The sequence below is a fragment of the Parasteatoda tepidariorum genome, chromosome 2 (assembly GCF_982258835.1).
Source record: "Parasteatoda tepidariorum strain Cologne lab strain chromosome 2, Ptep-v5.0, whole genome shotgun sequence".
Taxonomy (NCBI): Eukaryota; Metazoa; Arthropoda; class Arachnida; order Araneae; family Theridiidae; genus Parasteatoda; species Parasteatoda tepidariorum.
The window spans coordinates 97,171,167-97,198,140 of record NC_141756.1 but is presented as its reverse complement, the minus strand read 5'-3'; the positions used below and the strand labels follow the sequence as shown (position 1 = coordinate 97,198,140).

The following is a 26,974-nucleotide window of genomic DNA, read 5'->3' as shown; positions in this document are numbered from 1 at the left end:
AAAAGAACTACTTTAAATACCTTTATCTTGCGTAGTTTTAAGCTAACTTTTTTCAAAATTTTAAAACAAATTCTTTTTATTTAATATTAAATTGCTCTAAAAATTTTGTTTAATTTTAGAGAATATTTTTAAAATTATAACAAAAAAAACAAGACCAAAAAATTTAGTTTTTTTATAGAAATGTCCATATCTCTATAAATATTTAAGTTATAATTACAAAATTTTATGAAGTAATTACAAATAAAAACCAAAGCAATCGATACAAGTTACAAGTTTATTGCTTGATTTCCTGGCATAAGGTGTTAAAAAAACTTGTTTTCTTTCATTATTTATTGTCGGTTCCTCAAACCTCTGAAAGCTTTAAACTTTTTTGCTAAATATGAAAAAATGCATAAACTATGCACTTCTAAAGTTACAAAATAATCCTTTGAGTATTTGAGAAATTAAAAAAAAAAATGTCAAAAACTGAAAGTGTTTCATTCATTATTGTAGGGCAGTGTATATAGGGGAGGATAGAAATAAAAAATTTAAAAGCATAGTCTAGTTTCATCTTTTTGACCTGGTCACTTTTGGCTGTATATTCAGTATAGCAGTATATTGAAAAAACGTTGCCGCTATACTTAACTATTTACTTTTTCTGTATCAAAATCAATTTAATTCCATTTATATGATTCATATTGAAAGGTGGTAACAACTTTCAGGAGAAACAAATCCCCAGATTCGCTGTTTTTTTGTTCTTGCTGTTTTTTTGTATATGACGACAAAAGCTTAGTTAATCTTACTCTTTTACATAAAATATATTGTAAAAAACTAGCTTCTCATTAAAGTTGAAAATAAATAATTTAATAAAAAAATCTTACAAGAAATAAATAAAAAAACACATTATATTTAAAAGACTCAGATAGCAGTAAGGAGATGTAATTTATAGTACATACATTATATTTTCTTTTGTACAGCTACTATTTATGATAACATTCATTATGCTTTTGCTAATTTCAATTTAATCTTATAAACACAGATGTAATAATAAAGCAAAAAAAAATCCTTTTTTAGCTGATATCTATATTTATTAGGACATATATCAGGACAAGTATCAGAAAATAATTTAACTTTTTTTTTAAATATTGTATTAAGGTAATTGATATTTAATTATTCATAAATTTAATTGTACAATAATATTTTTAGTATCGCAAATTAATATCGTTTTCCAAATTTTTTTGGAACATCAATTAAACTTTTAAATTGATAAAAATTTCCAGACTTTCGGCTTTCTTTGTTCCGTGACCACCCCTGCATTTCAATGATTATCTATTCATATTTAAGAATAAGAACTTAAACATAAAAAGGAAAATAATAAATTATGATATTATATTAGAAATTAATAGAGAGAAAATAAGTCGAACAATGCATACAATTTAAAAAAATTAAACTTACATCTATAATAATCATTAGTAAGTTGAAAAATTAACATTGATTTATTTACAAGAAAAATGAGCCAAATAAGCTTCTATGTTATGTTATAGGTTTCTAAATAATTAACAAACATAGTAGAAACAAACAAAATAATTAATTGCAAAACTTTAAAGAAGTATCAGCAATTAGTTTTTATTTGGCACATTATGTTCAGCAAAAAGTAATTCTCGAGGCCCAAGTTCTAAAGTTTCAAAAACAAGCATAATGTAGAAAAAATATCACTTTTTTTTTAAATAATTGGGTAAATAAAACAATTTGATAAAGGAAGCTAAAAACAGCATACAAATGCAATAAATAAACACCATATATGAATAAAAGAATAGAGTATATGAAAGCAGCAAGGGTAGAAAATTAACACATACAGCAGAAAGTCCAGTATTTGGATGTCTTTTTCTGGAAAGGTTCATTTCTATATCACTTTCCAAAAATCAAACCAAAAATAAACAAAGAATTTTCTTCCGTTTTTTTTTTAATAAATTGAAAAATTATCTCCATGACTGTAAATTAACTAGAGCTGAAATCTGAGCTAAAATAGATGTAGGCAACAAAAATTAAAGATTTGCTTGAAACATTGTCAATTTTGTGCTCCTCTTTAGTTTTTATCATTTCGATAATATTTTTACATTCAATATTTATCGTGAGACATGTTATTAATGTCGTATTGTGAAAATATTTATTTAAATATATTGTTATTACAATAACAATGTATAAAAAATATCAATGTTTCATGAAATATCATCTGGTAATAAAATTGAGTAAATATCATTTCATAATTGTATAAACTTAATTTTATATCATATTCATTCAATATAAAATAATATATATATACATATATATTTGGAAAAATTCTTTGGTCACAATTGATTATTTAAAAAAAATTATATTCCTGATGATTCCTTATACAAGACTTTCTACTGTAATAAAAAAAAAAAAATTAAGTAGTATGCGAACAAAAATATTTTTTTTTCAATCTTCAATCTTTGCCAGCAAAGACTAGTCATCTGAAATGAGATGATACTTCGTGTAAATTATAAGATAAATTTTATTTTTAAATATAGAACACAGATGCAAGCAAATTTGAAATAAAATAAAATAAAAGAAGAAAAAAAACTCAAGCAGATGACAGGTTAGTGGCTGCCAATTTGGAAACTCATTGTCTCACTTTAGTACAATAGTAGTAAGTCTGTACAGCAGTCTTTAAGTCTGTTGAAAACATATTAAAATGTATCCCTTTTTCCCCTTTGTGCCAACTTATGGCAATTCTGCAGAGTTTTTCTTGTGGAGATTGGACAGTGCTTATTACAGGGTATCTGCTACATTTCAGATTTTCAAATTCATGACTTTCCATGACTAAATACAAAATTTTCTCTGACAAAAACACAACAATAAATTTAAAAAAGCATTATAATAATATTAATTGAAATGATTGGCATAACCAAAACTGTTATACTCTGCAGAATCATATTTACAGATTTTAAATTTAAAAAACAGAGGAAAGAAAGAAACACAGAGGAATACAAAAGTAAATATTTTTTTTTCTGCAGAATTATATTCTAAAGATACTTTTCTTGTTCATCGGAAAGGAAGAAAAACTCCCGATTTTTCTGTTCTCATTTCGGAATATTTTTAATTACTTCCATACAGGCGAAATAACTTACCAATTTGTAAGTAAACATCTCGTATGCATTAGGATTGTAGTTAATCATTTTGTAAACCATCCGCAGGAGGAACACTCTCAATGGTCTTTGAGTGGTGGTATCTCTTTCTAGAAGCAAAATCTGCATTGTCTTCAGTTAATTGGGCTTCTTTTACTTCCATTTCAGGCAAAATTGGAGCCACGACAATTTGATCGTAGTTAATTATTTTACATCTAGGAATTTAAAAATCACATTAGATTCAGTAGGAGGAGACACAAGACCATTAAATTTTTATGTTAGAAATTTTGGTAATTTTTGTACATACAAAACTGTAATACAAAACTTATGTAAATGCAAAATATAACTTTTGTATATATAAAATTTTGTGTATACAAAACCTTATATATATATTTTTTCATATATACAGCTTTGTATGTACAGTTTTGTATATACAAAACAAAGCTTATGCACCAAATTAAAATAAACAAATAAATAAAACATTGGAAAATTAAGGGATTGATACCTAATAATAGAAATTCTTACATTTCAAGTTATTTCAAAATGATTTTAATTTTTTAAAAATAATTTTAATTTATCTAAAAAAAAATCGGATCAAGAATAAAGTTAAGAACAAATGTTACTTGAAATACTTTCAAAAACATTTGATTAAATTGTCGGGGGAAAAAAAACGCAAATTTAAATTTTTATGTTAAAAAAAAGTGAACAAAATACTAATTAAAAAATGGCATTTGAAAAGATAAATCTTCATATCATTTTATGCAATATTCATTCAAAAATTTAATTATAAACAGAAATTATTTGAATTTGCTAAAATAAATGAATTTCTCAAATGAACACATCTCAATTGAAATAATAAAATATGTTCACAATAATAAGAAATTTAATTTTTCATTAAAGCTTATAAAAAAGTGACACGAAGTGTGTATTTTAAAAATAAATTTATTTAAAATTATAACTCTTGAAATCAGTGCATTCTAAATAATAGTGACCAAAAATTTTAAAAATTAAAACTGTCTAAAAAAAGTTATTGTATAAGGGTAATTTTTAATTATGTGTAATTAAATAACTCTATTAATTAGTATCTCATTACAACATACTTAAATATGCATAGTTAACCAAATACATTGGTACATAAGTGACCATAGACACTCGATTCCCGATAACTCTGAATCAGAGAGGATTAAAGAAAAACTTTGACTTTAGTTTGCATTTTTTGTTTCTTAATGCATCTTCCTCAAAGTTCATAAAATCTGCACTTACATTCTACTTCGTTAAGTCCATCTACTTTCACAAGCTCTCTCTCTTATTGTTCTTTAAAAAATCCAAATTTTCGGGGGAAACAAACTTTTTAATTGTCATTTCACTTACATCATTATTCCAAGCACAGGAAACCAGTTGCATGGCTTCTACATCAATTTTAATTGGGACATTGCCCTCAATATCTTTTATAGTTTTCTAGACTTGTTTGTCTAAAAAGTTAGACAAGTTTATGATGACTTAGTCAAGACAAGTTATGTTAGACTTAGTTAGTCATGTTAGACAAGTTATGTTAGACTTAGTTTTATGATGTCCTGATCCATCAGCTGTAATGTCTCTCTAGTCTTTAAAACAGAAATTGCAACTTTGCTTTCAAATTATACAGATTACTCTAAGCATTAAGTTTATCAGCAAAAAGTACCACTTTTTTGTCTTTTAACTTGAAATATTTCAATTTCCACATAAAATCATTAAAAAAAAGTTGCTCTTATCCAGAGGAAAAGTTTTCCCATGTTTTAAACAAAAGGTTTTTTGATACTTTCCAATCACAAGCAAAGGCAATTTTCCAGTACCTGAAGCATTGCCTTTGACTAAGACTATCAAGCACTCCTTGTTCATTTTGTTTCTTGAGTAATTTTCAACTTTGAACATGATTGTCTTCTTAGGAAGATATTTGAAAAACAGACCTATTTCATCAATATTGAAAACATTTTCACAGTATCCTTGAAACAAAATGGGCAAGTTTCATTAATCCACTTTTCATATATTTCGTTAGAGACTTTTTAATTCCCCATGGAGAGTTCAAAAAATGATGTTATGTCTAATTTTAAACTTTTTAAGCCACCCAGAGCTCATGTTAAAATTCTCAATCGTCAACAAAGCAGCAAAATTCTTCGCTTTATCCTGCTCCGCTAATAAGAATATCATTATTTGAATTCCAGTTTGTTTTAAGATTAATTTTTTTTTAAAAATTCAACTGATATTATAAAATATCCTGCTTTGCTCGGGGTTTTAATATTTACGTTAGTGCCTTTTTAAACTATCGTTTCCGTTTGGTAATTTTTGAGTGTTGTTTTTATTTAATTTGATTAATAAGTTTTTCTTTTATTTTATCGTTTTCTTTTTGCCTTATAATTAGATATGAAATATATTTAGATTTTTTAATCAATAATTAATAGTTAACACTAATTAATTAGCATATTTGAAGTTACTCCCAGGAACCATTAAGATTGACACTCAGTACGTGAAAATCACATCATTAGAAAGAAAGTTATTGCCAAATATAAATAGCTTCCTAAACCCTCAATTTATGATCTAATCTTCTCGAAATTTTGTTTATCCTCCCCTATTTTGCGCATTAGGAATTCAAATATGTAAAAAAACATATATATATTTTCAGAGAAAGTGAGTTTTTGTGTCAGATTTCAACTTTATTAATAGTTAATATTAATTAATTATCATATTTGAAGTTACTCTCAGGAACCATTAAGATTGACACAGAGTACGTGAAAATCCGATCATTAGAACAAAAGTTATTTAGGGTGATATCTTTTCTATTTTGTGCACTGTACATATGGACATGGGGTAAGCATTGTTAATCTGTGGTAATTTTGGTTTTCTTCACATGCAAGACAAAAACAATAAAAAAAGGGATCTAGCTGCATAGTTTAATGTAAAAACACATGTTATTAAATTAGGAAAGTAACGAAAATGGTAAAAAAACATACAACAAGGTGGCCACTCAAATCAGATTTCAAATTTCCCTGATTTTTCCGGATAAAAATCTTAAAATTTCCAGGTTTTTGCTTCTTCTTTCTTATAAAGTGTAGGATGTGTACAAGAAAAGTGTCTATATTATAAAAATTTTTACTCAAAATGTTATTTTTTTAACATATCATCTTGAAAAAAATAATTCATTTTGACAATTTGGCAAGATATTTTTTTGTTTATTTTTTAATGTTTTGGTACAAAATTTTGAATCAAAAATCATATATTGACCAACAAAAGACTAAATTAAATATTAATATACAGTTGGTTCTTAAAAAAACTTTTTCTTTTTAAATTAAAATATGTTATAAAAGGTTAAAATGAAATAAAAAAAATTAGCATTATTAATGCAACAATTGTAACGATTTGTCGACAAACATTGCTGATAGCGATTGTAAAAATATGTGTGATTGTAAAAATTTGTGAATACAAGGTTTGCTGAGAAAAAATAATTCACAGATTTCTTTGAATGGGAGTAGAAAAGCTTTCAGAAAAAGAGTGCAAGATAAAATTTATTATCATTAAATTATAATCAACTAATTTTTGGAGAATTTTATAAAGTTAAAAATACAAAAACATTTTGTCAAAATAGAAAAACCAAACCACCAAACAGGGCTAGAAAAAACTCAGAAACTTTACCCGTCCCCGAGGACGGCCTGTCCAACAATGTACCTGTCCTCCTTTGACCTGTAGCTTTTAAATAAATGAGAATTTAATTTTCTCTTATTTATTACAAGCATTTATGTAAATTGCACAATGAATTCGTAGTTACTAAGATTACATTATTCAATAATAAAAGAATTAACGGGATTTCTAGATTAGAGGGTCATTTTAGAAGTGAGGCTCAATAAGACTCTTGTAAGATAACAAAAATTGAAAATGTATCACGAACATTAATGGGAAAATGGCCGTCCGTGCGGACGTCGGATTCGAGAAATTAGCTGCCCGCGAGGAATTTTTGACCGCCGAGGACGGGCAGTTTTTCGAGCCCAGCCACCAAAGTATCGGAACAAACTTAAATGGATTCAGCCCAAGGACAGAATTTAAAAACAGAAGCTAACATCCTAATCCCTTTTTCCACCTCCACCAGAATCTTTCCTAAATTGCATGGTCCCATAGCGTTCAAAGGTTTCTACATTCGTTTAGCAACCGTGGGAGAATTTTATGGGGCATTCTAGTTTAACAAAGCTGTAATGGAGCAAATTTTGATGCAAGCAAAGTATCGCCAAGTTGATGATATTTCAACTGTTTGGCGATACATTTCCGCTTGAAAAAAGTGGGTAGAATGGATGAAATAATTTAAATTACGAAAATTAGTAAATAATTTAAAATAGTGAAATTAAAAAAAATTATCAAAGAAAAAATTTCCAGCTTTTCTTTAAAATTCCCTGATTTTTCCGGGTTTTTATTCAAATTTCCCTGATATTTCCAGGTTTTTTCCAGTATAAAAAAAATTCCCTGATAATTCCAGGTTTTCCAGGTGGGTGGCCACCCTGTACAATTTATGCGTCATCATATTTTTAAATTTAAAAATGATTCTTAAAACCTTTTTTCTACAAGAAATGTGTCTCCCATTTTTAATAAAATTTAAAATTGCCTAACACAAGATATTGATTTAAAATAAATTAATATTGAATAAAATAACTTAATATTGAACAGAAACTATAATTACTAATAACTTATAACAATTACTAATTACTTATGACTTAATATTGAATAAAAAATTTTGTATCTGAGACTATAGCTATCACTGACCCTTGTTTTTTACTCTTTAGTAAACTCTTTAGATTTATTCGAATTATTATTCAGATTTATTATTTAGATTCAGTTATTAGATTTAGCTTAATGTTTTGCAATAAACAAACAAACAAAAACAAAAAACATTTTTAAAATTTAAAAAAAAGAACTACATATCAATTTAAAATTGCGCAGTAAAAAAATATTATTTAAATACTACTATGAAATATTAATAAAAACAACAGAAATATATATATTTATCATTTCAAATAAAGTATACAAAATAGTAACAAAAAAAATACCCCAAGCATAGGTAGAACAAGTTTTTTAGCCAAGGAAATAGTCTAAATTCTGCTATACCTGAAAAATATATATATATATAAATAAAAAACAAAAATTAATTTGACATTGAGGTTTTTAGTGTAAAAATTTAATATAAAATAAATACCACGAAAATTTCCAGGATTAACCTGCCCAATGTAAAACCACAAAAGTAACAATACTGCAAACGCAGCGAAAGCATATATCCACTGAACTAAAAACATCATGGCTATCTTCACACAAGCCTATAACAGAAAATAAAAAATATGTGTTGAATAGATTTCACATATTATTTTAATATACTATAACTTAACTGCCGAAAGAAATAATAATTAATAATCACCCCAAATAATGCAAGCCATCTGTTACAAAAAATAGTATACCATCTCTTTTGTTTGCTTGTTATTTCATTTCGATAATATTCAGCTAAAATATTTAAAAAAATACTGATAAATTTCTTAATACAGATAACTTCATTGATAAATACTTAAAAGGATACTAATGGGAAAAAAAATAAAGCAACTGAACTGAATACTTAATGTATGTTAACAAGAGAAAAATTTAATATTCAAAATATAGATATATAAAAATATTAATAAATATTTTTAAGACATAAACAAGGAAATTTACAAATATTCTTAATACAATTAAACAATATAAATATAAGCTAAGTAAACAGCCAATCTATTTACACATTTCCTTACATTACATTCCCCCAAAAATTATTAGGATTGAATAACAGCTGCAGAAGCGGTGGAACAAATAACAAATTACATTATTTAACCCCTTTTATAAGGTGATGGGAAGTATATTTTCCACCACGTAAAATCAATTTTTAAATGTCTATAGGAAGCTGTTTTGCCACTTATAATTTGCTGATCAGTTCAGAAAATGCTGTTGTTTATTTATGTTGCACTAAAGCTGCACAATGGGCTATTGGCGACGGTCTGGGAAATATCCCTGAGGATGATCCAAAGACACGTCATCACAATTTTGATCCTCTGCAGAGGAGATGGCACCCCCGTTTTGGTAGCCCAACGACCTGCAGGCGAAGTCGAGCACTTTACGGTTGAACAGTTTTAACAAGGACCAATCCCACACACCCTCGGTCCTTACAAAGACTGATCCAAGTGGTCACCCACCCGCACACTGACCGCAGCCAGCGATGCTTGACTTCGGTGATCTGCTGCAAATGCAAAAAAGAAAAAAAAATTCCAGAGAATGGCTTTGCTCATATACATAAACATGGCTAACAGTAAAGGTTAGTGTGAGGTCAGGAAGAGAGGCTGACATTGGGGCACTATTTTATCTTGTGCGTCATATGTTCATTCAATCATTTTTAATAAAGTAAAAAATATTATAAAGTTTTTCATTAACTACTTCTTATTCTTGTTAAAAATATAGTTTCGTATCGAAAAATCATTTCTTATTAAAAATATTATAAATTATAAAGTTTCTTTGTAGAACACAATATTATAAATTTGGTCATTTATAATCACAGAAGTTCATGTTTATGAACAGTTCTTTAAAGTAAGTAATATTTGAAGAATCCCACCCACCTACTACTCCACAAAAAAATGGTCTAAGAAATCAATTTAAATTTAAGCAAAACCCTAAATTAATTTCTTTGTATAATCAATCTCAATTTCCAAAATATATAAAAGTTAAAATTATATAATGAGAGTGAAATATGAATTACGATTATTGCAAAGTACTCATAGAGTAAACTAAACAACATAAAAGGGGTGCATTTATAATTTCTGTATTTATTATAATTATTGTCAAAGGAAGTGCTACTAAAGCGTCCAACGAATGTATATCAATACATTACAAGTGTTAAAGGGAGCTGCACTCTAGAACACTTGTGACAATTTGTAAGTAAGCATAAAGTGTTTACAAATGAAAATATGATTACCTTCACCTGGAGTTTTTGCTGCAGGTTGCGTAACACAAATTTGAGAATTTAGACTATCAACACTACGGACAGAACTGTGCTCATCAGGAGATGTTAAAGGAGAGTCCGTAGGGCTCAGGCTCATGCTACTCCCTTCTCGAACTAATCCACGTTTATGATGCGGCACACGCTCTGGAAACAGTTCGTCTAAGTCGGCATCAGTCTAAAAACAACAATTCACAATAATAAAAAAAAGAGAAAAAATCCTAATTTTACTTAACAATACTTTTTGCAGACAAAAATTTCAAAATAAAACTTGTTTAACTAATGAAAAAGATTTAACAATGTTTGCTTGAGTAATTAACATAAACCAGGGAATTGATTGGCCAGGTAAACAAATTCTACAGACAACCTACAAATCGGTTAAAAAATGTCCTATATATGTATTTCTATAGGTTTTTCCAATGAAATAATTCTTTATTTTGAAAATTTATGTTTGTAAAAAAAACTAAAATGTACAAAATGCAACTGTATGATGCCATATTTAAGCACCCCAAAACAGATTCTCCGGTAACTGAGTGGTAAAGCTTCGCACACTCCTGCCACAGGTCCTGGGTTTGATCCTCGAGCTGGGCAAGGTTGACTCAGCCTTTCATCCTGTCAGTGGGTGGATAAAATCAGTACCAAGCATGCTTGGGAACTAAACACTGGGGAACACCTAAATGGAACATCTGCTCTGGCTCCCCAGAGCCCAAGGTCAAGAAAATTGAGATGGGCACAGTAGGCCTTGGCCCTCTATGGACTGTTGCACCACTGAGTTTAGTTTAAAACAGATTTTATAACAAAGTATCATATGGGACAAAATTTTGTGAGTCCAAATTCCTCAGATTAAAAATAAATCTCACATTTACAAAATATTTTGGTACAGAATTTCTAACCAATGAAATGCAAGCAATCACTAAAATTTGTCCTAGCATCAGTCTAAAGTAAAAAAGAATTGTCTAAAAATTATTTAACTCACTCACACTAAGCCACTTTTAATAACAAAATGCATTTCTTCATTTTTATTACAAGCCTATTTATAAATAAAGTTAAAAACTGTGTGTAAATAAATCAAATTGTAAGGTGAAAATAAAGTGAACATACCTGCCAATATTGGAGAAATAAAATAACGGAGATTTCACTAGCGACATTTTTTAGGCTAAGAGTTAAGTTTTGATACATGATGCATATAAGCACTTACATTTAGCAAACTAAAAAATATGTATATGAATCTTTATCTAAAGAAGATTTTTTAAAACCATTTGTAATTACTTAAACTACTTTTTTTTAATATTTTCTTTTATACGTTTAACAGCTTTTTTGGGGTTCACGACTACTAATGTTCAACTCTGTAGCCTTATAATTTTGAACCCAATCCAGAAGACAAGGGAACTCCTGGATCAAGTATTGGGAGAAATCTGCCTTCATGGAGACATTTGTGATGGAACTAGCCTGCATTTGCGTTGCATGGAGAGGAAGACCACGAGAACTTTCCAGGGGTAGTCTGACAGCAAGGGGACTCATACCCATGATTCGTCAACCACTGAGTATATTTCACGTCAGCACTGTGGTCGGTGCGAGCCGAGTGCGGAATTCGAATCAACCAGCTGTCGCGTCGCTGGGATCGACCACGGCTCTTACTTAACCTATTTTTTATTTATTTTATAACCGATGTTGAACAGCTAACCCAATTTTTTGGTTCACGACTACTAATGTTCAACACATTAGCCTTGTAATTTTGAATCCAATCCAGAAGACAAGGGAACTCCTGGATCAAGTATTGGGAGAAATTTGCATTCATGGAGGATTTTTTGATGGAACTAACCCACATTTGTTCACTACTTATGTTCAACTCAGCCTTGTAATTTTGAATCCAATCCAGAAGACAAGGGAACTCCTGGATCAAGTATTGGGAGAAATTTGCGTTCGTGGAGGATTTTTTGATGGAACTAACTCGCATTTGCGTTATTTGGAGAGGAAGACCACGAAAACCTTCCACAGTTAGCCTGAGGGTAAGGGGACTCCAACCCATGATTCGTCTACTACTGAGGATAATTCACGTCAGCACTGTGGTCGGTGCAAGTCGGATGCTGAATTTATATCGATCAACCATCGCCGGCATTCGAACCAGGTTCACCTCATTGGAAGGTGAACTCTCTATTCCCTGAGCCATCACGGCTTATTAATACTATAAAGAAGTCCTTTTTATCATTTTTTATTTTAAAAATCTATGCAGCCACCTATTGGCCACATCTAAGTTAGTGTTTATAAAAATGTGCACTATTAATGTTGTTTTTTGTAATTATTGTCACACTTGTATTGTAAATATTGTTTAAATGTTTTATTTAAGGTCTGGGTAATTATAACAACCAATTCACTCCCGCCATGTTGAAAGGAGATATTGAGGGAGAAAAGATAGTACAGCTTTCCTGTGCAGCTGATAGTGCTTTAGCAGTTTCAAGTATGACTTCTGTTCTACTTCTATTATCAAACTTAAAGCAACACTTTAAATATTTTTAAATATTTTTATATAGCTTTGCTAAATATTTTTAAATGCTAATAAACTATATAATGTAAAATTTGACTTACTTTGAAAATTTATTTTGTTGTAATAATTTAAAACAGTATTTTTGTTTAGAGTATATATTATGTTATTATTATTTTGATTTAGTTTTTAACTATTAACATATACTTGGAATATATAACTTGCTAAAAACCTGTAATGAGAAATAAATTTTTAGGTATTTTTCTTGAATTATTTAATGTACATTATTGTTTTACTATAGCAGTTATTTTTACACAACAGTTCAAAGCCACAGCTCTTTCTCTTTCCTCATTTACAATTTTTTGTCCTTATTTTTTTCTTTCCGATTCCAGGTAAAGGAGGTGTCTTTGAATGGGGTTGGTGCAAGCTGGATGCGGAATTCGTATCTACCAGCCATTGCTGGGATCGAACCCCGGCCCACCTCATTGGAAGGCAAAAGCTCTATCCCCTGAGCCATTGCGGCTCTACTTAAACTATTAACACTCAACATACTGCAGTACTGGCCATAGCACCATCTATTGAGGAATAGGAGAAGTATTTTTGTCATCAGTGGATATTTTATCGCCAATTTTTTTTTTTTTTTTTTTTTTTTTAAGTTTCCACAAATATGAAGAAATTTGAGAATATGTGGGTATACAGGAGATAGTCGTAAAATACAGGAGTCTTCGTTAAAAAAACAGGAGACTTGGCATGTACAGACGTGATTGTGAGCCCAACTCAAAACACCTGAAAATTTCTCCAATAAAATCATTAATTACGTATTGCAAAAAATTAACGTCTTTATAAATTTAAATCATTGATATTTTCAAAACATGAAATTCTAAATAAATTATATGCAGCATAATTTAAATTAATAATTATGCACAAGTTTACTTTTATCTCTAATCACATTTATTATTCTACTAGAAAAAATATTTACAAATTAAAGAGATGCCAAGTATAAATTCGAGTTCTTATATTTCTAAATAAAACAAAAAATCTTTTTTAATACATAAATGTGATCAATAATTTCTTGAAACTTTCGGACCTCGGATTTCCGGATCGCGTTTGCCGAAAAATCCGGAAATCCGGATTTTTTCTGGAGCACAATCATCTCTGCACGTATGAGTGAATATAATTTAGAATTTATGATAAAAAAATGCCATAAATAGCGAAACAAAACAGATTTCATTCAAAAAATTTAAACAGTAAGCAACCATATTTGTTTTACCTTGGCTGAACCATAAGCTCGCTTATGGTTTAAATCCACTACAAAAGATGGACTCTGAACCTTTTGCTCGCTGTATCTCTCTTCTCGTTTTCTTTGAATATCAAAACTCATGGCAAGGGAGAAATATGCATACTCAACAGAGGCATAAGTGAAAAGAAATGGAATTGTGACTATTGGCGCCAAGGTATTGATGCTTCCAATCAGAACAAATATAAAGGTAACACTAGCAAAAAGTATAAGTGAGTATATGGGTACTTTGTTGGGCCCTTTCTGAAATCAAATGAAAAAAAATTATTATCATTAGAGAAATTTTATTTGAATGCTACAATTGAAGACAGTAAATTTCTATTAAAATTTTATTTGAAATGAATTCATTTTATAATTCTTGATAAAATTGTAAAAATAAATTTTTTCGAGCACTTTGTAACAGGAAACAAATTATCACAAGAAAATAGAAGCAAGAAATAAACTCAATTTCACTTTTATTAAATCGTTTGTTACCTGGTTCTTTCTAGTTTCTGACCAGTTTCATAATTTTTATCATACTTGTCTCCTTCTGACGAGAAGCAACATGTTTTGGATGCCATAAACACATGAAGCTTTTTACTAATTTTTATTATGAAAGGAAAAAAAGAAGTAATTGTTTCAAGCACTTAGTCAAAATTTTAACAAAAATATTAAAAAAATTAAGGAAGAAATTAAAACATAAATTTTTAATTTGATTAAATAGAGCGACATTAAAGGTCTGTTGGCGCAAGTTGGAAAATTAACTTAAAACAACTTAATTTCAAACATGATCTACAAAGGGAATAATACTATAATAAATTAGTAATTCATAAAAATACTTTAAGCATGAACACTTTCTTAATGCACTTTATTTGTAACCCTTCAAAAGTTGTGCAATAATTGTAAAATGGCTTAATTTTATATTAATAATGAAATCTTCAATTGTAAATTTATTAAATTGCCAGGAAAAAGATATCATACAAAGTTAGTTTTCTAATTTCCACTAGATCAGAGTTTGAAGTAACAAATACTATGGGGGGGGATTTTGAATTAAAAAAGAATTTTTAACATTGGTAGGAATAAGAAATTCTAGAGAAATAACTGCCACTTCAAATTAGTTAATATGGATATTTTGTTATTCATATGTGAATTAAAGACATTAGTTATAAAATATAAAATGGTTCAATAAATGGAAATTAATTATAAAATATAAAATGGTGCAATAATTATAAAATGGTTCAATTTATATATTAAATAATAATAAAATCTTTGATTGTAAAATTATTAAATTGTCAGGAAAAAGATGTTATAGAAAATAGAATAGTTTTCGGATTTCCACTAGATCAGAGTTTGAAGTAACGGAAACTATGGGGGGGGGGGGTGATTTTGAATTAAAAAATAATTTTTAACATTGGTATGAATAAGAAATTCTAGAGAAATAACTGAAACTTCAATTTAGCTAATATTTTAAGTTATGCCTACTAGAATTAAAGAAATTTCACTGTATTTTATAAATATATACTCTGTTTAAATAAAAATTACTGTATACACAGCGAATTCTGACTAAAAATTAATTGCAATGCTATTACTGTATTTTAAAAAGATAATTTAGTTGATTCAAATTTTATCAATCAATGTTTTGTTGGTCCATTAAAAAAAATTTGTAATAAGATCTTTACGTCGAAGTGTGAACTAAAAAAAATACTAATATTCTAAATTTCAATTGATACATTTAAAAAAAAAATATTACAATTCAAAATTTTGATTTCATTTTTTAAACAAGTGTGTATAACTTCAAAGATAATTCACAGAACAGAATTCATGAAGAAAGAGATACATACACCTTTGCCCAAGAATCTTAAGAGTGGTATGACATTCTCATTGGCCATACTTTGAATAATCCTGGGTGTAGCATAGAGAGCGCCCAGACAGGCAGACATTGCAGATATATATAGACCAGCTAAGAAGAGAACACCAATGGCAGACACCTACATTATAGATTAACTCTAATCAAACAACTTTTAGGTACCACAAATTGGTAAACATGAAAATAAAAAATAAACAAGCAATACAATATATTTTTTTTTTTAGTCATTCCCTACTTAGGTCAACTAAGAAAATTTTTATTTTAGTTACATTTTATTAAATACAGTACAGAACCCGTTATCCGGAAATCAGAAAACCGGAAAACCAAAAAACCGGAACGAAATTCAATAAGTTTTTCCGCTATTTTTAAAAAAAAATTTTTTTTTCCTCATAAGATTTTAAGATTTTTCTTTCTTTTTTGAAAGATGTTTACCCTAGCATCATTTTGGAAATAATCATTAGTGTATTACTTCGTTTTTTCAAGATTATTTCCAAATATTTTTTTTTTTTTTAGTTGGGTTTAACAATAAAAAAAAAAACGACTTTTTGAAGAGATTCAGAAAACCGGAAAAATCAGTTATCCGGAATAGCGATGGTCCCGATCGTTCCGGATAATCGGTTCCCTACTGTATAATTTAAAAAACATTTCTGCCATATAAAACTAAAATTAATTAATTAAATTTAATTAATTAATATTTGAAAAAACCGTAATAACATCAAGTGTCATCCATTTTTAAAAAAAAATGTATTTGAACTTGAATGGATGAATAAAAAGTATTTTATTAAATATTGAAAATTTGAGAAAGATATAGGAAGAGTGTGAATAGTTGCGATGCACAATATTAGGAATAGTGGGAATTGAAAAAAGAGAAGGAAAAAAAAGGCGCGTTGTATCAGACAACTATAAAAGTATAAATTTGGTGACGTGGACCACACGTGCTACCACATAATGTTCATTATTGAATTTATCTGACACAGCGAATATAAAATAATTTAATATTTAAATGTGAGCAATTAACTATTTTTTTGTTCAAATAGAGCTATAAGTTAGAAATTATCTCTGATGTTATTTTAAAAATACGTGAAAAACTGATTCGCTTATACAGTCAAACCCCGCTATAGTGAACCTTCAAGGGACCGAAATTTCGGTTCACTACAACCAGGAGTTCACTATATCCGTTCCGCAGGCTATTTAACTAATGGTTCCCAAACTCCTCCCTTTTATTATACATTATTTAAATAAATGACTGAAAAATATTATTTAGTAGCGAAAAATGTGTTATTTTTCATTACTCTTTGTCTTCTTGCTTACAAAAAAAAAAAATTTGTAATCTTTAGCTGATGAGCAATCCTGACAGAAAATTCATATTGATCCCACTGACACCTTACAGGTGCACTCTATCTGCTAGGGTTGGAAATATCTGCTTGGTTTGTTTAGGGATGGGAAAGTGAGATAAAAGAAGCTTATCGCTAAATTCCCCTCTATAGATGGTTTTAAAAACCGGTATATGTATTTATTTTAAAGTAAAAATTTCAGAATTATTACAAAAAAAAAATGAAGAAAAAAATCAGTCGAAAACAGAAAAAAGTTCATTATATCCAACTTCCTCAGTTTTTTGGTTCACTATATCCACAAAAAATAACATTATACGTGTATAGCAAGACACGGGACCTAACATTTCGTTCACTATATCCGGGAGTTCACTATAAACACTGTTCACTATAGCGGGGTTTGACTGTAGTAACATTTAAAACAATGACAAACGCTTAACCAATCAGAAAATTCCATTTCGCTCTTCGCTATTTAATTAATGAATTAATTGTTGAAAAAACTGTATTAACATCAAGTGTCACCCACTACAAGTTCAAAAAAACTTATTTGAACTTCAGTGGATGAATAAAAAGTATTTTATTAGTGCTTGAAAATTTGAACAAGATATAGGGAGAGTGTGAACTAATAGTTGGAATTGGGGAAAAAAAACGATAGCATTCTCCCGAGGAAAAATTAGACTATCTGTTTGACTTTTCATACCCAAATAACGTAAAAACCCTCTTTGTTGCTAAGACATGTGCAGGAAACCGAATTTATTTCATGCATAGCGACCAGTACAAATTAAAGCTTTAAAGATTATTTTGAGACACTATTTTTTATATAAAATTCTGAATTCTTAGATGTAGAAAAATGTTCAAGTAAAAAAAGTAGGGAAATAACAATTTTATCAAATTAATATTCAACAACTCAATAAATTAGATCTGATCAACGCCTTATAGTCATTTAAATTTAGCGGCTGTTCCTACTTTTGAGAAATGAAATAATAAACCACATAATTTCTTGGATTTGTGATACAAGCTTTTCATCAATAGGATTATTAGATAAGAAATAATTGGTGGGATTCATTTTTTTTAAGTTGCATAACTGAATTTTTTCTTATTCCTTTTTTTTTCTCACACTTTATGAAGCATAGCAATCAACTATTTTGTTAATGAACTGATATTTAGCACGAATTCATGAATGAGTAAATTAGTGTAAACAATAACAAGATTTCAAATCTGCAACTGAACATTGAACACATCCATTTTATCCCTCTACTTTTCTATGTTTACCACACAATGTGCGCATACCCTCGATACTAAAGAAAATTTTATTATGGAGATTTGCATTTAAATTTGTAAATTCTAAATAGTCATGAGTTATATATTGATTTAAGGAAATTAATATAACATCATGAATAAAAGTAAAGGTAGCCATGTTATCTTCAGTTGTAATGCCCTCAGCTAAAGTTAAATAGAATTTATAAACAAAATGTTAAAGAATACACTTCATATTTTAAACTGTACAAGAAAACATTAAAATAGAATCATCATCATCATCATAGTTGGCTAGACAGCCTAATGTGCCAGACTTCCGATTTATCTTTGATCTCCAATTTTTTTCATTAATTGCGAGAAAATCAGACTCCACTGAGTCAGCCCAGCTCAACCGCGGCCTTTCCCGCTTTCTCTTTCCAGTGGGTCTAAAAAGCAGTATCTTTTTTATTGTGTTGTCGTCACTCATTTGAATCACGTGGGTGATCCAATTCATTCGATTTATTTTATTAAAATAGAATGGCATGACTTATTAAGCTTAGGCATAAAAACATAGTAGAGATAGTAACCTATAAGTCTTATTAAGACTTGCAAGCACAACCTGTGCTTAGCTTTAGATGGTTCTTTATCCATACAACAAAAGTTTTCTTAGTTAAATAATTGAGAAGAAAAAAAAAACATTTGAAAAAGTAATCTAAAGTCAATCATAACTTAATATAGGTAGTTAGGTGTTTTATTTACGTAACACTTGAGCTGCACAATGGGCTATTGGCGATGATTTGGGAAACATCCCCGAGGATAATCCGATGACATACCACCACAATTTTGATCCTCTGCAGAGGGGAGGGCTCCCACGCTTTGGTAGTTCAACGACCTACGTGGGAAGTTGAACACTTTATGGTAGAACAGTTTAACGAGGACCAATAGTGGTCAGTGGTGCTTGATTATGGTGTTCTACTGGGATCTGTGTATTATTATTAGATAATATAGAAAGTAGAATAGTTTTCTGATTTCCACTAGATCAGAATGCCCTCCCCTGCTTTGGTAGTTTGACGAAATACACATGAAGTTGAGTACTTTACGGCAGAACCAATACCGCACACCCTTGGTCCCTACATAGGCAGATCAACTATGGAACTATGTAGTAAATTAGGGAAATGTCACAATTTTCATAAACAATGGATTAAACATAAATTTCATTTTAAATATTCCTTCACATAATATAATTTTTTGATATTAGCTATATCAAAATTTCAATATTTACTTTTTCAGCTATCATGTAATCAGTATGTAAAGCCCAGCGTTGGCAGGTTGCTCCTAAGCCCACAACAAACATCATGTAAATAAAAAAGCTGAAAGGAAACAAAATCCACACATAAAGTAAATAACATTCAAAATTTATAATAAAATTCGAGATAAGAAAGTTAATGTTATTTCTTAGCTACACGTGTACATTTGCCTCAAAACTAAAAATATTGTCACTGAGTAAAATAGTCATAGAAAGTTATTATTCTGAAAGTGATATTCCAATGCATAAAAAATTCATTAGATAATTCCTAGAGAAATTTTAAAACAGAGTTTCCATTCGTTCAACAAAGTAAAAATTAAGGATATTTTTTAATTTAAGGACAAATCCCTTACCTAGTTCCAACTGATGCAAGCGTCCCAGTTGGAATGTCTTTGGAAGGATTGTGCAAGTCTCCACTCATGTTGATTCCAGCCAGTATGCCTGTCATGGCTGGAAAAAATACTCCAAACACAGTAAACCAATTTTCCCCATCATTATAATCAGGACCAGTGTTGTTCTTCAGATTAGCCAAATCATAGCCAACAACTCCATGAACTAGATTTCAAAAAGGGAAAAGAAGAAACACAATTTACTAGAGTTAGGGATAATTAAAGGTAATTGTTGCACAAAGTGAAAAAACCGGAATATTTCATGCATTCATACATGATTCACATTTAACATAATTTTTTAAATTAACATTTATTAAACTACCTACTAATGCAAAATATATCCCACCTTCAAAGTAATGAGAAAAAATATCTTTAAAAAATCGTGATATTGAATTTCAAAATCGTGGGAATATGAACAACGATATTGGATTTCAAAATAGCGTGAATATGAATCGAGATATTGGATTTTAAAATCGCGTGAATATGAACCGCCATATTGGATTTTAAAAACACAAAAATATAGTATTGTGACACTGAATTTTTAAATCGCGTAAATATGAAACACTGAGCAAAATTTTTCGATTGCATAAATACGAATCACAATGCGCAGTCTTTAAATCACACATAAATACTAAAATCTATGTTTGATATTACAAACACGTGAATACAAATCGCAATATTGGATTTTAAACTTGCGTGAATATGAATCGTGATATTAGGCTTTAAAAACGTATAAATGCAAATCTCGATAATGGACTTATAAATCATGTGGATAGGAATTGCGATGTACGATTTCTGACACGTATGAATGCTAATCGCAGCGCACAGCTTTCATATGAATTAAATAAAAAAATCAATGTTTGATAGTAAAATCGCTTGAATAAGAATCGCGATATTAGATTCCGACGCAGTTCCAAACATTCTAAGTGGCGAAAATTCGCCAAACCAAAAGAATCAAATTGGCGGGAAAATGTATGTAAGCGTCTTATTAACGGGATTCAGAAAAAACTTCAAAATATTGTCGGATTATAAGTTTTGAAATCTTGGAAGTCATCGAACTAATGGCCTTGAGATGCGCGGAATTCTACAATATTCACACAAAAATTACATGCCTCGCTTCTAGTTTTTAGACCAGGGAAAATGTGAAATTTCAGGGTACCCCCTGAGAAAATTTCCCCTGGACAAGAAGGAAGTACAATACACCCAAACATGGCTATAGTAAAATAGTGAAAACACTTATGTGTAGAGAGCAAAATAAAAAAGAGAACACCTTAATTCATTATAGACAAAGCATAGAAACAGTATGAAATGTGGCCTTATTTTTATTGAAAAATGCTTAAATTACATTCATTAAGGCATAAAAAAAATTTCATGCATGAAAATAGTTCTTTTAAGAAATTAAAATAGTGCCTATCTGCACCATTGACCAAATCAATCAACAAATCATTTAGTTGAGCATTATTATTATTTTTTTCATGAAATTTGCTTTCATTTTTATTTTATTTACGTAGCTTGCAATTTCAACCCATCATAAAACATATTATTAATCTCAAATGGTATGATTATACATTTTACAAAATTTGAATTTGTCAATAACCGTCTCGTCTCAAGTTAACATAGCTTCCAACATGGATAGGAAAAAATCCAGTAGACTTTATGAAATAACATAAATTTCAATAATTGTTGCATAATGTACTAAATATTTTACACGTAAGGAATTTTAGGGATTTTTATAGTCATCAAAATAAAAATACTGTAATATTTTCTAGGTATGATTTCACATTAAATGATCTTGAAATGTTATGCATTATGTTTATCAACAATTTTGAATAATAATAGGCATTTAATTCATCAAAGATAGTTAACTAGATTTTATAAACGAGGCTTACTTTATTATGTATTAGTGAGACTTACTTAAATATTCAAGCAAACAACAATCTGCACAAAAATTCTACTTCAATAGGGATTTTTTAAGGAAACTTACTCAATTTTAGGAATTTTTCTAAAATGTACAGAAATTAGGAGAATTTTAATTACGGAGAAACTGGCAAAATCCAGTAGAGTTGGCAGCTGTGAGTTAAGAAACTAGAATTGTTAAAAAAATTCTCAACAAAAAGTCTACACCCCAATCAAAAGTAATAAAACTTTATAGATGACTTCCAAACCCTTAAAAATAGCAGAAAAATGAAATAAGTGAAAAATATACCTCACAAGGCAAATAAAATATTATATTCAAATGGTGCGTTTATGCACCTTTGGCCGAAAATGGGTTAATAGATTTAGATATTAAATTTTCCTTTGATAAGATGCTATCTTAATGGTTTGAGAGGCTAAACTAAATTATACTAATTAATTTTTAGAGAGAATATTTTGAGTTACAAAATCAGACACAAAAATTACTTCTGCTGGATCTTTAATTTTCAAACTATGGCGGGTTGCTTGCTTTAAATAGACTTAATATTTTGTATGGAATTTTTAAAAAAATGAAGTAATACTGACTTGAATGTAATCAGTTGAATATTCAGTATTTTAAGTAATGTTCTAACTGAAAAAAAAAAGAATAAAAAACTCAAAACTATTATCAACAATCGAACTGTCTCTTAATTTTGTGTCATTTATTTTATTTCATTCTGCTCTTCGGGTTTTGAGTAAAAACTTTTGCCTCGTTGATGTTGGAATATGTTTGGAAAGCATCATGAATATCCAGAAGAATATGTATGTAAGTGAATTGATACATATTTTTATTAATTTCTTTTCTCACTTTTTTTAAATTGTTTTTTTTTAAAAGCAGCTATAGTTTTAAGTTTCTTATTCTTTTTCTATGCATATAATAAGTGTAGAATCGTACCAAAGTCAACTTGGATAAAAGTACCAACTGCAAAGTCAAGTGCGGATAAAAGCAATAAAATCAACAGTCCAAACTGCAATCGCACTACCCATTTGACACCAGCCAAATTAATAGCTAGAAAAAATAAAAAGCTAAATTAACAAAACTTCATACAAATGACATGTAACTTATTTACTAATAACAAATGACAAACAAACCACTTTATCTATTTAAAAACAAAAATATCTCTAACACACTGCTTTAGATAAGCAGTAGGCAACAATAGAGATGTAACGGATAGTGATTTTAGCCAAACTTTTATATATATGAATATATATACATATATATGAATATATATACATATATATGAATATATATACATATATATGAATATATATACATATATATGAATATATATATATATATATATATATATATATATATATATATATATATATATATATATATATATATATATTTATATATACAGGGTGTCCCAAAAGGTCGTTTATAAACTTAACATGCTGGTCTGTCATATCATGATGAACAAGATTTACATAGGAACTTGTGTCCGAAAATTAAAACTGCGACCACTAGAGGGCAATAATTGCACGAAAACGGGAGAGTGGGAAAAACAATCATTTCAGGCGTGGGCGTTGAAGGAGAAGGATGAATGAGTTTAGTAACGCAGAAATGGCCGACATGCATTACATATACGGCGCCGCTGATGGAAATGGACGAGCCGCGGCACGGACGTACCTTGAGCGCTTCGAAACAGACGTCAGTCAAGTCATGCTTTGTTTGGACGATTGCACCGCAGATTATGTGAATCAGGTGCTTTCGTAGCCACATCGGTCGAGAACGTGCTACACGCACACCTGTCGTAGAGGAAACCGTGCTACAGGAGTATGCCATCGACCCGCAAAGAAGTCTCCGAGAAGGCGAACGTGTCTTAGGTGTAGCTCGTTCCACCATAATGCGCATACTGCACGATGACATGCAACACCCTTACCACTTCCAAAAAGTACAGGCATTGTGCGCTGACGATTATCCCAAACGCATTGCATTCTCACGCTGGTATTTGCAACAGCTGGTCGCACAGCCAGATTTCCCATCATGGATTTTGTTTTTTGATGAATCCTGCTTTACACGGGATGGCGTCGTGAACCTGTGCACAACATGCACGTATGGGCGCATGAAAACCCAAGATGTACACGTGCCTATGCACATCAACAACGTTTCAGCGTAAACGTTTGGGTTGGTATTATCGGTGACATGTTGATTGGCCCTTACCTTCTACCTGAACGCCTAGACGGAAATACCTATCGCATTTTTTAAGAAAGAGTTTTGCCGGATCTGATGGGTGACGCTCCAGCCGCTACACGCCGAAGCATCTGGTTTCAGCATGATGTAGCGCCTGCCCACTTTAACAACGCTGTTCGAGAATACCTCGATAGGATTTATCCTAATCGCTGGATCGGTAGAGGCGGACCAGTCCCATGGCCGCCGCGATCCCCCGACCTGACTCCCCTGGATTTCTACCAGTGGGGACACATGAAGTCCATAGTGTACGAGACACCTATAACATCGGACATGGATCTTATCGCCAGGATCGCGGAAGCGGCAGCACGTGTCCGTGACACTCCTGGCCAATTTGAACAGGTTCGTGAATCCATGCGCCGACGCTGTGAAACGTGCATTGTGGCGAATGGAAGGAATCTTGAGCATTTGCTGTGATGTTTTATAATAAAAATCATATTAACACCGCTATCGATATCATTTTTTTCTCCTCATCCAAACCTGCACTTATCGCCCTCTAGCGGTCTCAGTTTAAATTTTCGGACACAAGTTCCTATGTAAATCTTGTTCATCATGATATGACAGACCAGCATGTTAAGTTTGTAAATGACCTTTTAGGACACCCTGTATATATATACACACATACATACATAGATACATGTAAAATGATGCAGTCGGACTGATCAGGAAAACAGACACAGGATTTTAATGAAAGCAAAAGAGTTTTTAATAGATCATTTTCAAATGGATGAGGAGCGAAAAGTGAAGTTCACTCTATTGACGATCAGTCTGTCTGGTAGGGAAAATCTTGCAAAATATTACTATTGGTTTATGAAAAAGGTCGTACGATTCCCACAAGGAGAAAAATGTGTTTACATTTAATTATGCATACTTGAGCGAAAAACAGATGTAAGAACTTGGATGTGGATTTTTAAAAGTATGAGAAAGTTTTTCAATTTGAATAATAAATTAGGAATTGTTTTACAGCAAAGAAACTAATATAAAAAGATTAATAGAAGCTTTTTATGTTTTATATATATATATAGTCAGACCTCGATATAAGGTCACCCTAAGGGAATCGCAAAAGTGACCTAATAAGCGGGGTGACCTTTTAACCGATTCATTAGCAGTTCGTAACTAAGCATGTAAATAGTACACATTATGATTTTTATAAATGGTATTACAAGTGAAAAATAAATATTTAAGTCAATAAATTAAAATATTAATATTTAAGTTAATAAATTAAATATTTAAGTCAATAAATTTTAACAGAACTAGTAAAGAATTAAAGAAAGTTAGATTTTTTTTTAAAAACTTAATTTAAAATAAAGCTGTTTACAAATTTCCTCAAAGTGTACATACATACATTACATCTTACCTTATTTAAAATAATCATTTATGCAGGTCTGTCTCGTTTTTGGTTTCATTTTTCGAACAATGTTTTCTAGGTTTTGTAACTTCTCAAAATGTTCCTCAGCTCCCTCATGGTTTGTAAAAAAAATTTGTAAGACATTTATTGCATTGAAGGCTTCCACTTGGGTTACAACTACAGTCTCAGGATCACTGTCATTGTCCTCACTGTCCACAATTTGTGAAACTTGTGAAACAATTTCAGAAATTGTAGCTCCAGAAGTGGTGGCAATTTCCTCATCAACCAAACCATATTCAGCCTCCCCTTCAATGGCATGGCCACGATTTTTCAAATATTCCATCAAAACAGATAGAGGAATATCGTCTTCTTCTTCGGTTTCGTCATCCACGATATTCAGAGAACTCACAAAACCAGCATGACAAAAACAATTCGCTATGCATGTGGTGGACACCATGTTCCAACTTTTGTGAACATAGAAAATGGCATCCAAGACAGTAACGTGAAACTCCTTTTTTTGGTCGATGGCAGCGATTAAGTTCTTCAGGAGGAGCTTACGATAGTTCACTTTTAGGGTTTGAATAACTCCTAGATCCAATGGTTGGAGAATGCTGGTCACATTGGGAGGCAAGAAAACAAGCTCAATCGAGGCTAACTGTGGGATGTTGGTATGAGCTGTGCAATTGTCTGCTATGAGTACAACTTTTTGCTTCCTCTTCACAAACTGCCTGTCTAAACACCGTATTGTTTTCTCCCAAATGGTGATGATCATCCACGCTTTTCTGTCAGCGTCGTAATCCACTGGTAAAGATTTAACGTTTTTATAGCAACGTGGCTTTTGGAATTTACCAATAACAAGAGATCTCAATTTTTCAGAGCCATCCATATTGGACCCTAAAAACACTGTAAGTCTTTCTTTACTTTGTCACGTACACATTTCTCATTTTCGAACGCTAGAGTTTTTTCAGGTAAGACTCGGAAAAAAAGACCACATTTGTCGACGTTGAATACATCGCATGGCTTATACCGTTTCAAGATGTCATCTTTTAACAAAGATTTCCTCCAGTAATTCAAAACGGTTTCGTCAACACCTCCGGCTTCACCGCATACTGTCTTGAAAGTTAAAGCATGCCTTACTTTGAATCTCTGAATCCATCCATTGCTTGCCATAAAATTAGGTTCTCCCAATTCCGCGGCTATTTGCAGAGCTTTTTCCTTCAGTACTGAACACGATATCGGAACATTTTGAGCTCTAACCATTTTTATCCATTGGAGAATGGCCTCTTCAACTTTCTCACAAGGGGAAAAAAGCATTATTTTTCTTTTTCCATTTCCAATGCGATGAGAAGACAGAATATTGTTTAAGGTGGTGCGTGGTACATCACGTTCTTCCGCAAAACGTGCTTTTGATAAATTTGAATTTTCAAAATCCTCAGCAAT

At 30.3% G+C, this 26,974-nt stretch overlaps 1 protein-coding gene across 4 annotated transcripts in view; it reads right to left on the bottom strand.

Moving 5' to 3' along the window:
* Window positions 1-2,334: 2,334 nt before the first annotated feature.
* LOC107452904 (solute carrier family 12 member 8) overlaps window positions 2,335-26,974 on the bottom strand; it is a 33,233-nt gene continuing 8,593 nt past the window's right edge. For 3 of the 4 annotated variants that reach the window (XM_043052733.3, XM_043052732.3, XM_071177878.2), the window contains 11 exons: window positions 22,888-23,001; window positions 20,004-20,205; window positions 19,627-19,714; window positions 15,752-15,898; window positions 13,905-14,174; window positions 10,129-10,330; window positions 8,557-8,639; window positions 8,341-8,458; window positions 8,195-8,252; window positions 3,132-3,343; window positions 2,335-2,474 (listed from right to left, as the gene is read on the bottom strand). In XM_043052733.3, the coding sequence (XP_042908667.1) occupies window positions 3,172-3,343; window positions 8,195-8,252; window positions 8,341-8,458; window positions 8,557-8,639; window positions 10,129-10,330; window positions 13,905-14,174; window positions 15,752-15,898; window positions 19,627-19,714; window positions 20,004-20,205; window positions 22,888-23,001 (1,454 nt within the window). In that variant the 3' untranslated portion in view covers window positions 2,335-2,474; window positions 3,132-3,171. Of the gene's footprint in view, window positions 2,475-3,131; window positions 3,344-8,194; window positions 8,253-8,340; window positions 8,459-8,556; window positions 8,640-10,128; window positions 10,331-13,904; window positions 14,175-15,751; window positions 15,899-19,626; window positions 19,715-20,003; window positions 20,206-22,887; window positions 23,002-26,974 lie in introns of those variants that run through there. The other variant, XR_006226378.3, reaches the window with a different exon arrangement.